Below are 13,297 nucleotides of genomic sequence, written 5' to 3'. Positions count from 1 at the left end.
CGGGGGGAGGGAGAGAGGGAAGAAAGGAAAAAGGAGGAAGGGAGAGATGCTGGATGGAAGTACATTTGGTAGGTGGGGAAATTGGGGGTAGGGGCAGGGAGGAGAGGAATTGGGGGCCCCGTCCTTAATTTCTGCCCTGGGCCCCAGCATGTTTAACATTGACCCTGGATGACTTGGCGTGGGGTGGGGGGGGGGGAGAGAGAATCAGTCCATTTATGTCTCTTAAAACTATGTCACATGCTAAAACTGACTTAATGAACACTATTCAGTTCAGTGTTGCTTAGTTTGATGGCTGGCAAGTATTAACATCAGTACTAAAAATTCTCTATTAAAATAAATGTGTGAAACTATGATTCTTGTTTAATTATGGAGGCACTTCACATTTGTTAATGATATTGTTATACTGTGTTCCTTGTTGGAGCACCCATATTGTTGGCTTTGTATTTCATCTTTTATAAAATCAATAAAACTATTTGAACTAAAAAAAAAAAAAAAAAATTGACCCATACCTTTAAATTGGAGAAACTTCCTGAAAAAAGGAAACGAATTGACTTTTTCATGTCCTTGAAATTCCCTATGACACCTCGCACAATTTTAAGCTTAAAGATCTAATTCCAATCATTTCTTTCAGCTGCTCTAGGTTATTCAGTTCTTATCAATGATATCTACCTACCAAATCAGAATATCATCAATGAATATTCATCCTTATCATTTTTATCTCTTAATATTTCTTCATATTTTGGTTCCTGCATGATGGATCTCCAGGAAGGCATCTGATTGACCCCGACTCTACCTTGCTCACTGTGAAGGGAATGGCGTCTGAGGATTGCATCGTTTTGACTGTGCCGGGAGGTAGCGACGTGGGGGTCATTCTCACGTGTAAGTGTATGAGCAGATTCTGGCATCAGAAGTCAAACTTCCTCTGTTCAGTTTTCCAGAAACTCACAGAAGACGACAGTCACCATTATCACATCAATAACCTATGAAAACTTGCAAAATATCAACAACTTACTATCTCTTCCCTACACATCTCATTTCAGTAGACGTCATGACATCAAATCCTTAGATATTCCTTTTCCCATGTAATTCATTTCTATAGGTTTCGGGGGTCTCTATTATATGGCCATGCTCCATTCCCTTCCATTAACACCAACTGCATTGCCTTCTTAAATGCTTCCTCCCCAAAGTGTTCACCTGTTTAGACATTGGTGACATCATCCACCTTAAATATCTCTCCTCCAAGTCATTGGTTTCTGGAAAATTCAGTAGCATCACTATCTTAAATATCTTTTCCTCACATCAGTTATCTCCTTAGACACCAAAGGCATCATAAAAACATAAGAGTTGTCATACTGGGACAGACCGAAGGTCCATCAAACCCAGTATCCTGCTTCCAACAGTGGCCAACCCAGGTCCCAAGTACCTGGCAGAAACCCAAAGAGTAGCAACATTCCAGAGCTGATGTTGTGATGTCATAATGCCTCATTCCACCAATGCCTAAGAGCCAACCTCATCAGTGATGTCACAATGACTTAATTGTCCTATACTTGGCTCACAGAAGAACTGCCATAGTGAAGGTCCATCAAGCCCAGTATCCTGTTTCCAACAGTGGCCAACTCAGGTCTCAAGTACCTGGCAAGATCCCAAAGAGTAAAACAGATTTTATGCTCTTCTCCCTTCATTCAGTTCTACAAATTCTCAAATATCTTTTCGCCAAATCATATTGCTCTATTGCAGTCAACGGCATTATCCTCTGAAATGTTTTTCCCCTAAATCATTCACCGCTACAGAACTTAATGGCATTGCCCTTTTAAATACACTGTAGACCTTCACATAACGTGGCTCCATATAACACAGAATTGTACCCTTTCAAAATAGTACACTGTAGATCCTAAATAACACAGCTCAATATAGCGCTATATTGCTTATAATATGGTCAAATGTTGGACCCTTTTTTTTTCCACTACATATTAGGTTTATCAGGTTTCAGGTTTATTTAAAAAGTTGATATACCGTCTTATCAAAATTCAAAGCGGTTTTACATAATATAAAAGCAAAGTATAAAAAGAGCATACGTTAAAAACAAATTACAAATAATGCTACAAACAATCAAACGCACTGACAAACATTAACTTACCGATACAGGATGGAAAAGGGCAGAAATACAATTTGTAAAAAGAGAAAGCGGGGGAGAAGGACCAGAACAAAAGGAAGGGGAACAATAAAATCAATAGTCTAGTATTTTGAAAAATAGGCTAAAATGATTAAAAAATGGCATGGAACAGGTTTCCATTACCGTCCTTAGAAGGACTATTATACAACGAAAGCGTCTTTAAAAATTACACTGTAGACTCCAAATAACATGGCTCAATATAACACAGAATCCTACCCTTTTAAAATGGTTTCTTATTACATATTACACTGTAGACCAGGGGTGTCCAACCTTTTGGCTTCCCTGGGCCGCATTGGCCGATAAAAATGTTTCTGGAGCCGTACATACGCGCAAAGACAGAGGAGGGAGCCGGCAAGATGGTAAACACCCAGGGGCAGCAGAAGAAACACTGCATCGCCCTTGATCGGGGCCACACAAAATACTTCACGGGGCCGCATGCGGCCCTTGGGCCGCAGGTTGCACACCCTTGCTATAGACCTTACATAACACTGCCCAATATAGCAATTTTTTTACTACATATTACACTGTAGACCCCAAATAATATGGATCAATATAACACTGGAATGTACTCTTAAAAAATATTATTACATATTGCACTGTAATTCCAAAATAACATGAATTCACTTTTATAATGCGTTCAGATGTCTTGGACTCCAAAGTAAATGTTATATCAGGCTTATCCAACCTACGGCCCATGGGCCAGAATCCGGCCCACTAAGTGCTTTTCTTCTGGCCCTCAGAAGCTTGGCAGTTTTGGAAGTTCGGATTGATAGTGCACCAAGCAGCTCAAGCTTGCAGGGAGCTGTGTTGCCATGGGAAATCAAAAATCCCACTTTTCTTCTGCAGCTGAAGCCAGGTGAGGGGAAAGAAACTGAGCGAAGATAGGGGAGTACATGAGAGAAAGGCTAAGGAGGGGGTACATGAGAGAGAGATTGGTTGAAGGCTGGAGAGAAGACAACACACCATTGTATTTTACCACTATTTGACTAAACATGTGGCAAAATATAAAGGTATGCATTTGGCCTTCCAAATTATACAGAATATATAATGTGGCCCCTGATAGAAAAAGTTGGACAAGCACTAATATACGGTACCTCTTGGCCATGTTATTCTCTTTCCTCACCAGCAGAGGGATGATACCTCTTGGCCATGTTATTCTCTTTCCTCACCAGCAGAGGGATGATACCTCTTGGCCATGTTATTCTCTTTCCTCACCAGCAGAGGGATGATATCTCTTGGCCATGTTATTCTCTTTCCTCACCAGCAGAGGGATGATACCTCTTGGCCATGTTATTCTCTTTCCTCACCAACAGAGGGAGTCTACTATCATTTTTGCTGTAGAACAAAATCTCTCAAAGCATAAACAGTAAAAAAATTTAATGATACACTTCTTTATTTTCCCTTCTCTAGGTAAGCCTCACAAAGTGCCTAAGTCAGTGGTGGAAAACTTCATCCAATATGCTGCCTGCCAGAATTATCACTTTACTAATGTGCGTGAGAATCCTATAAATTACGGTGAGGAGAACGTCTGATTTCGCATTTTACAGAAATAAAGTGACTGAGCACGGGAATGATAGGCCTCACAAAGGTCAGGGTCTGAAATTCAAGATGAGATGTCCAGTGGTGTAGCAAGGGTGAGAGGCGCCCAGAGTGGTGGCGCCCCATCCCGCCATCATCTCCGCTCCCCTCTCCTTCCCCGATCCCGCCTATCACACAAGCCCCCCCCCCCTTTCCCTTCCCTTATACCTCTAGTTGAAAGTTGTTGCTCACGGCGGTCAACCACGTGCTCCTCGCAACCCCGTTGGCTCTCCCTCAGATGTCACTTCCTATGCACAGCACCCAGAGGTGACATCAACGGGAGAGCCAATGGGGTCGCAAAGAGCACGCTGTTGACTGCCGTGAACAAAACTTTAATTAGAGGTATGGGGGAAAGGAAGTGGAGCGTGCGCATGGAGGGGAAGAATGGGGAGAGGCTGGGGGAGCAGGGAGGATGATGGGTGCCAACACCCCCACCAAGGTGTCCAGGGTGGACTGCCCCCCTTGCCATCTCCTTGCTATGCCATTGGAGGTGTCTCTTAGCAGGGCTGGCTCAACCTATGGACCAGGTGAGATACTGTCTCAGGGCACCGGTGATAAGGCGTGCCAAAATCCCAGTCTAGCATCTCTCTTTTGCTCTTCCCTTTTCTCTAACCCTCTGCTTGCAGTTTAGTATCCAAAGGATAAAGGGGGGGGGGAGAGAGAAGGAGATGCCAAACTGAGATTTGACACCCTTTATCACCAGTGTAGGGGAGGGAGAACTTGAGGACCGTTTATCACCAATGGAGGGGAGGGAGAACTTAAGAGGAAGGGATACTAGATTGATGGCCAGGGTAGGGGAAGGAGTGGAAGGAGTTTAACGGCAAAGGAGGGGGAGCCGATACAATAATTGGCTCAGGGCATCACAGTCCTTTGAGCCAGTTTTGTCCCTCATATCCCTAATAGAATGGGGATATGTTTATTAAGGATAGGGTTATCATATTTAGTGACTTAAAAACCCAGACATATAGCTCCACCCCCTTCTGCCCCCCAGCCCTGCCCCATTCTGAATCTAGTCTCACCCTGTTCTGCCTCCAGCCCTAACCCCTCAAAACCTTGTCTCATCAGCCCTGAGCTCCGGGCCGCGTCTGGAGGGCCTCCTAGCCTGCACATTTAGACCCCATGTTATAGAATTGTATATAACTGGAACATCACCATGTATATTTGTGTGTGCCCACACCTCGCATTTATGCCAATATTCTGACCATTTACAAGAGTACAAGTGATATACTTCAACAACTCATGGGCATTTGTTCAGCAATCCTTCCATTTAGAGATACATTTTCAGCAGAATACTTACTATATTGTAGAGTAATATGTATAATTTGAAGTACATATAAACCTATGATTGGATATTAAGATACTGGCCCTTCCAAGAATGTGGCTCCAAGTGGCAAGAGAATGGTAGTTGTCATGCCTTTTCAAAAAAAAAAAAAAAAAAAAGGTTATATGGAGAAAGCTTGTAACTAGAATCCAGTTGGTCTGCAATCTCCACCCACGCACACCATGAGCCAATCAGAAGTCTGTGGGGGCTCAGCTGTGACACTGCTTCTAAGATGGCTGCTCCCATAGGACAGTGTATAGATGGACACAAGTGATGAGTAAGCAGTCGTGAAATATTTCAAGGGATAATTCCATGAATTCATGTTTTTCAAATTCAGCAACAACCTGCGAGGAAGTTCTACAACAAGATCCTCTGACAGATCTCAACAAAGTAAGTGACGTCAGCTGGATGGATGGAGGAAGAGAATGAAGAATGGACAGAAGTAGGAATGGATGAATACAAAAAAAATGGATGGGTGAACGGATGAAAAGACAGAGATATGAGGAATGGTTAGATGAAGGAATGGCTAGATTTAGAAATATATACATATGAAGAACAATGGTTGAATGAGTAGATGGCTGGATAGAGAGTTTGGGTGCATGTAGGGATACCAGATTTCCTCTTTAAATTACTATTTTAAATACTTGTATTTGCAAAACTTCCCAACACTTCTAGCTGATGCATGGCTGAATGAATGGATGAATAGGATCCATCATTCATCTGCCATGTGTCAATGCTCCCATCTATCCACCGTCTATCCATCCATCTGTCATCCACCTATCTTCCTATTCATATCCATCCATTCATCTATCCATCCATCCATTGATAGATAGATAGATGATTGAAGGAATGGATGAATGTAAGGATGGATGGATGATAGATGGATAGAAGAATGGGTGGCTAGATGGACAGATGTCTGTCTGGTTAGATGGACAGATGTGTGAATAGGAAGGTGAGCACACAACTGAATAGACAAATCCACAAATTGATAGCTGCACAGTTTCTTTGTATTTCCACAGATCGCAGGCAGGTGGACACTGGTTGCTAAGGCATTTTCAAGCCCAAGATCCCCAGAGGCAGATGAAAACCACATACACGGCTGGATAGAAATCACTGTTCATCATCGCAATAATATTACCATCACACGGAGCCCTACGACGTAAGCCACACTTTGCAGGCCACGCATCCCCAGGCACCTTCATTATTTAAAAAAAAAGTGATATTGCTATAATCAAAAATATTGAGAATCAAGCATGAACTTCACTATCAAAAAATTGAGTGCTCGCTTTCATATTCTCAAATGAATAAGCCTGTATCAGTGGTTCCCAAACTGTGGTTTGGGACCACTAATAAGATCACATTATTAGTCAATAGGGTCATAAATGGTAATGCTTTCTTCCTCAGGACCTCCACTGTGACCTTTGCCCAACAGTGACAATCAACATGGGGCCTGTGAGTCAGTGACTGCTCACAGGCCCTGCCTTTTCCTCCTGTCAAGACTGATATTGGAGTCTATCTATGGGGCTGATATTTGACTAAAGTCACTAAATGCCACAATTATTTTAACTGAAAGAGCATATACATGGAAAGAAAAACAGGGGCTCTTATTGGAGAGGAATCCAGAGTCGATACATCATTATTTGAAAACTGGGATGTGGACTGTCCTTTATTATTCTGGAGAACGTTGAAAAAATTGGATTTATGAAGGACATTTTTATGATTTGAAATAAGAACATAAGAACATAAGAACTGCCATCTCCGGATCAGACCCATGGTCCATCGAGTCCGGCGATCCGCACACGCGGAGGCCCAGTCAGGTATACACCTGATGTAGTTTTAGTCACCCATATCCGTCTATGCCTCTCGTAAGGAGATGTGCATCTAATTTGCCTTTGAATCCTAGCACAGTGGATTCCTTAATAACCTCCTTTGGGAGAGCATTCCAGGCGTCTACCACTCGCTGCGTGAAGCAGAACTTCCGGACATTTGTCCTGGACTTGTCCCCCCCTTAGCTTCAAACCATGTCCTCTCGTCCGTGTCACGTTGGACAATGTAAATAATTTATTTTCCTGCTCTATTTTATCGATGCCTTTCAGTATTTTGAACGTCTCTATCATGTCCCCTCGCAGCCTCCTCTTCTCAAGGGAGAACAGTCCTAGTTTCTTGAGTCGTTCCTCATATTCCAAGTTCTCCATACCTCTTATTAGCTTCGTTGCTCGTCTCTGCACCCTCTCCAGCAGTTTTATATCCCTCTTTAGTTTGGGAGACCAATGTTGGACACAGTATTCCAAGTGCGGTCTGACCATTGCTCTATAAAGCGGCATTATGACTTTCTCCGATCTGCTCATGATTCCTTTCTTTATCATTCCTAACATTCTGTTCGCTTTCTTTGCCGCTGCCGCGCATTGTGCCGACGGCTTCAGGGTCCTATCTATCAGTACACCCAGGTCCCTTTCTTGTTCGCTCTTACCCAGAGTTGCTCCTGACATTCTATACTCATGTTCCTTATTCTTACTGCCTAAATGCATTACTTTTGTCTCATTTGAATCTGAATGATTGAAGACTTCAATCTTTACTACTACTACTGTTTATTGCTTATATAATGCTGAAAGGCTTATGCAGCGCTGTACATTTTAACATTTATAGATGGTCCTCCTTGCTCAGAAGAGCTTACAATCTAACTTGGACAGACAGACATGACATAGAGGGTTGGGGATGCAGAACCAAGGCAAGAGGAGTTAGGAGTTGAAAGCACTCTCAAAGAGGAGGGCTTTTAACTGGGCCTTGAACACTGCCAGAGATGGAGTCTGCCGTAGGGATTTGGGCAGTTTGTTCCAAGCATACAGTGCAGCAAGGTAGAAGGGACAGAGTCTGGAGTTGGCAGAGGACGAGAAGGGTACAGACAGGAGGGACTTACCAACTGAATGGAGCTCATGGGGGAGGATCATAGGGGGAGATAAGTGAAGATAGATAGTGAGGGCCAGCTGAGTGAGGGCATTTGTAGATCAGTAAAAGAAAAAAAAAAAGTTTAAATTGTATTCAGAAACAGGTGGGAAGCCAATGAAGTGACTCTAGGAGAGGGGCAATGTGATCATAGCAGCTCTCCCAGATTATGAGTCGTGCAGCCAAATTCTGGATGGCTTGGAGGGGAGCAAGATGGCTAAGCGGAAGGCTTAGGATATGTACATTCAAAAATTTTCTTTCCATGTTTATGCTGTTATAGTTAAAATAATCGTGGCATTTACCGACTTTATACAAAGTACGATAAGGGAGTTTTTGACCAGTGATGTGTTTGCTTCTGATTTTATAAATATCAGAAGTAAGTTGCCAGCAGTGGAGGTTAAATTTGGTCCTTCACAGAGTTTCGTGCAACACTGAGGTTTTTTTCTGCCTTTTCTGATCAAAGTCTTTGATCTTTTTTCTTTATTGAATGGGTTTCTGTGGTAGTTTCTTTCTTAGTTTGACCCATTCAGCCATTGGTTACGGAGTGCAAGTTAAACTTTCTCTAACCACATATATTTTAATGAGTGCCAATTAACTTCGATAACTATTTGCAGGCACCCAATTGTAATTAACAGGCTCATTAAACAATTAGACAGGCTCATTAACCAATTAGCTCAGCAGCTCACCTAGATTTGGACACCATATATAGAATCTATGGATTGGCGTCTTATGTTGGGGATTCCTTTGTATCAGGTACATTTCTCCGGTTCATAGACAATAGCGTGCAAGACAATTGCGCGCGGACAAAATCGCGCAGACAACTCAGCGCGAGACAACTTAGCGCGAGACAAATGAGCGGAAGACAATTGAGCGTTAAGACAAGTGAGCGCAAAGACAACCGAGCGTAAGACATTTGAGCGCAAGACAATTGAGAGCAAATTATTTTCCGAAATGTGCACGAGCGGGACAACTGAGCGCAAGACAACTCAGCGCAAGACAACTGCGCTCAAATGTCTTACGCTCGGTTGTCTTTGCGCTCACTTGTCTTAACGCCCAATTGTCTTTGCGCTGAGTTATCTGCGCGATTTTGCCCGCGCGCGATTGTCTTGCGCGCTTTTGACCTGTCACCCATTTCTCCACTTGCAGGACAGATGTGGCAGGCATTGAAGAGGGTGAATACAAGGCTCCTGAAAAATGGATCTCCAAGTTCACAGGTACGGAAACTGCGTACTATCAGAGCATATTTTGATGTTTCATCATTTAAACTGCTGGTACAATCTTTAGTTCTACACCAGTTGGATTATTGTAATATTGTTTACTTCGCTGGTACTAAAAAAAAAAGAAATCTCAGTAGATTATGCATTATCCAGAATGCAGCCGTTTGACTGATTTTCAATCTGCAAAAGTTTGATCGCATCGGTCCTTTTTTTTCCCCGCGAACTGCATTGGTTGCCAGTCGAAGCTCGTGTGAAATTCAAGTTTGGTTGCATTTGTTTCAAGGTATTATCTGGTCTTATACCCAATTACCTTGTGGATTCATTCACATTTGCAAATTCAAAGCGCTCTAGACGCTCATGCGCTCTATTTGTTTTTCCATCTGTTAAAGGCTGCAAATATTAAAAAAATATCATCAACGTCTTTTGTCGAATCAAGCAGCATCATGGGATAAAGATTTTAATCCTTTAATTGCGATCTCTAGCTCTTAACATTTTAGGAGACAATTGAAAACATATTTGTTTACTAGATTTTTAGGCAACTGATATACTTTTTATCTAATTGATCATTCAGCAGAGCAAACTCTGCAGGGGATCCCAAGAACGGATCCCATATCTCTTGGCTCTCGCTCTGTCTCTTTTCCTCTCAAAGCTATCCCCTGCTGAAAATCCCAGTCAGCGGCTATGTCGTAGGGTTCCCAGATGTCCGGGGAAACCCAGGCATGTCCTCTTTTTAGAGGACTGTCCGGGTGCCCAGATGGATTTCCGCAATCTGGCAGTTTGTCTGGGTTTTGGACGTCCCCAGCTGGGGACCACGTCTGGAGGCCCTGCACGTATGCGCAAGCATCGACGTAATGACATCATATGCCCGCCACGCACGTGATGTCATCGCATCAATGTCTGCGTATGTACAGAGGGCCTACAGACCTTGGGGAAGGAGACAGGAGGTTTGACTAGGGGTGGAGCTGGAGGCGGAACCGGGCAGTGCCAGGTATCCTTCTTTTTTTTTTAAAGAAGAAATCTGGCAATCCTATGATGTCAACTTAGCCAGTTGTGCCAAAATTCATCAGCTGACCAGCTAAGTTTAGTGGCCAGAGAAACTCACCTAAAGAGCAGGTCTATCCAGTGTTGTAGTAAGGTGAGGCGAGGGGATGGGGGTTCGTCCCAGGCACCATCTTAGGGGGGATGCTGGCAACCTTCCTCCTCTCCACCCCTCCGCTCTTTCCCCCTCCTCCCCCACCATACCTCTAATCGTTCCCCGGTGCGAGCAGCAACTCCAACCTGTTGCTCAAGCTGGTGGCATCTCTCCTTCTGACGTCACTTCCGAGTTCCGCACCTAGGAAGTGACATCAGAGGGAGAGCTGACACCAGCAGCAAGCTGGTGATGCTGCTCATGCCGGGGAAGTACGGGGCAAGGGAAGGGGGCACGCACACGCATGGCGGGGGGGAAGAGGTGGAGAAGATGGCAGGAAAGGAGCGCCTCTCACCCTCGCTACGCCACTTGGACTATCTTTAGCCACTACGACTTAGCCAATCGGATATCATTTTGGCCAGCTGTGTCAACCATGGCTAAAAATAAACTGGAAATCCAATGCCAGTTGCTAGATATGGCCCCGGCGTTGAATTTCCCGACTCGCCTACCTCCTGCAGTCTGAAAATCGACACCAGTACTTTTATATTCATATTCCATCCTCTCTCCATACCAGCCCAAGGCAGATTGCAATAAGACAGCTGTGGTGCGAAAGAGTGGCCTATCGGTTAGAGCAGCTGTCTCAACACCCCGAGGTTCTGAGTTTGATTCCCACAGCAGCTCCCTGTGACTCTGGGCAAGTCTCTTACACTCCATTGCCCCAGGTACAAAATAGGTACCTGTCTAAAATATGTAACCGCTTTGATCATAACCACACTGAAAAAGCAGTATATGAAGTCCTTTATCCTTTACAATCAAGCTATTGATTGTATTGACGTCATTGATGAGGTTGACTCTTATTGGTGGAATGAGGCTTTGTGACATCACAATCTAAGCTCTGGTTACCAGAGACTGAAACTCTTCACCCTAAGGGGGCGAAATTAGCATCATAGGCCACTGGGAGTGGAGGTGTGGCCTAGTGATTAGAGCAGCTGCCTCAACACCCTGAGGTACTCTGTGACTCTGGACAAATCACAACACTTCATTGCCCCACGTAAACCACTTGGATTGTGTAAACCCTACAGAAAAAGCAGCAAATCAAATGCCATACCCTTTACCCTTGGTAAATTTAACTGGAAAATACAAAGTTAGTTTACTAATTCATCGCTCTGTGTTTTCTTTCTTAAAGACGAAGGTACCTTGCTCATAAATGTCTATGAAACTTGTCCGGATGAACTGCTACTGCAAGCATCGCTGTTGGGAACATCAAAATCTATTCTTTTCCTGTTCTGTGAGTACTCAGGACGGGGGATGGAAGGGATTTAGAGCAGGCTTGCCCAACCTACGGCCCACTGGCCCAGAGTTACCAGATGTCCGAGGAAACCCGGACATGTCCTCTTTGTAGAGGACATGTCCGGGTGCCTGGAGGGATTTCCAAAACCCGGCAGTTTTGAAAGTCCCCGAGCTCGTCTGGAGGCCCTCTGCGCATGCGCACATGTTGGTGTGATGATGTCATGTGCATGCACGTGACGTTACTGCATTGAAGTCTGCGCATGCGCAGAGGCCCTCCAGACACGGCCCTGAGCTCAGGGAAGGAGGCAAAGGTTTGTGTGGGAGAGGGGCTGGGGCAGAATGGGGAGGAGCTGAAAGTGGAATGGGGCGGGGCTAAGGTGTCCTTGTTTTAAAGAAGAAACCTTGCAACCCTACACTGGCCACCAAGTGCTTTTTTCTAGGCCTTAGATGCTTAGAAATTCTTGTGCTGTTTACAGTAAGATTCACGCTTCCCCACTATGACTCAGCTCTTTGTATATGAAAGAGAGAGACTGGATGAAGGCTGAGGGGTACGTAAGAGCAACTGGGTGAAGACAAGAGTATATATGAGAGAACAAGCCTGGGTTAAGGCTGGTAAGGAAACTGGCACTATTATATTATCTCACTATTTGACGAAGCACGTGGCAAAATACGACTGCAGATTTTGGCCCTCCAGATGTTGCAAAATATAAAATGTGGACCCCAATAGAAAAAGGTTGGACAAGTTTGATTTAGAGGGTCATTCCAGTGAGAAGGGGTGAGAATGTAGGAATCTGAGGTCCTGCTGCTTTCCCTCATAGTGGTAGAGTCTCTTCTGTCGCAGCAGGTGGCATTTTCTCCGATAGCCAAAGCTCTTCCACTCTTCCTTTTCAGCAAAGTCCGGAACAATTCAGGCTTTGGAGAAGAAGACATTTAAAAACCAGGCCCTCTGCAGTCTTCACCCATATGTCTCTGGGATTCCCGCTGAGAAGCATAAGGAGCTCAATGGTGAGAACAAATGCCTAAAGCTACACAATCTTCTCAAGGCAGAATCTCCCGATGAGATCGTTTCATTCTGAGTTGGAGGCCCTAATTTGACAAATGCTACTGTGGAGGATGTAGGAGGTTTGACCATTAGAAACCTTCTATTGACCTTGACATAGAAAGTGTTTGCACAAGAAGTGCAATGGTCTGTTCTTGAGTGGAAAGTGTCATTTATGTATTGATCATTCATTACAATTATAACCTCTGCTCTCAGTAGTTTATAATAAACACTGTCAATTAATATGACATATACAATAACATTACACATAATTATAAAACATTCAAATGTTTTCACCTCTCTACAAAATGACATGCAATCGGTATCACATTTATAACCATCAAGTAGTCCATTCTGATAATCAGCCACAAGCGGACCCAAACCCACCAAACAAATGAAACAAAATAATTAAAATAGTTTATAGTTTAGTCCAGTGTTCTTCAACCACCAGACCATGGACCAGTGCCGGTCCATAGAAATTTCCTGCCGGTCCACAGGGCCAGCACATGCATCAGGCCCAAAACAGTGTTCTTCAACCGCCGGTCCACGGTGCGATCGATGCGGCGTTATCTTCGAGCCAGCTCCCTCTTCCTAACTGATTCAGTGC

General features: G+C 44.0%; 1 protein-coding gene across 2 annotated transcripts in view; it reads left to right on the top strand.

Moving 5' to 3' along the window:
* The window catches only part of LOC117346088, a 46,694-nt gene that overhangs the window by 14,080 nt on the left and 19,317 nt on the right, over positions 1-13,297 (top strand). For both annotated transcript variants that reach the window (XM_033915419.1, XM_033915420.1), the window contains 7 exons: positions 766-879; positions 3,584-3,688; positions 5,410-5,462; positions 6,092-6,231; positions 9,162-9,229; positions 11,548-11,649; positions 12,543-12,656. In XM_033915419.1, coding sequence (XP_033771310.1) covers positions 766-879; positions 3,584-3,688; positions 5,410-5,462; positions 6,092-6,231; positions 9,162-9,229; positions 11,548-11,649; positions 12,543-12,656 — 696 coding nt within the window. The remainder of the gene's footprint in view (positions 1-765; positions 880-3,583; positions 3,689-5,409; positions 5,463-6,091; positions 6,232-9,161; positions 9,230-11,547; positions 11,650-12,542; positions 12,657-13,297) is intronic.

This window comes from Geotrypetes seraphini, chromosome 12 (assembly GCF_902459505.1).
Source record: "Geotrypetes seraphini chromosome 12, aGeoSer1.1, whole genome shotgun sequence".
NCBI lineage: Eukaryota > Metazoa > Chordata > Amphibia > Gymnophiona > Dermophiidae > Geotrypetes > Geotrypetes seraphini.
The sequence above is the reverse complement of the archived record's forward strand: the minus strand, read 5'-3'. Positions and strand labels throughout refer to the sequence as shown.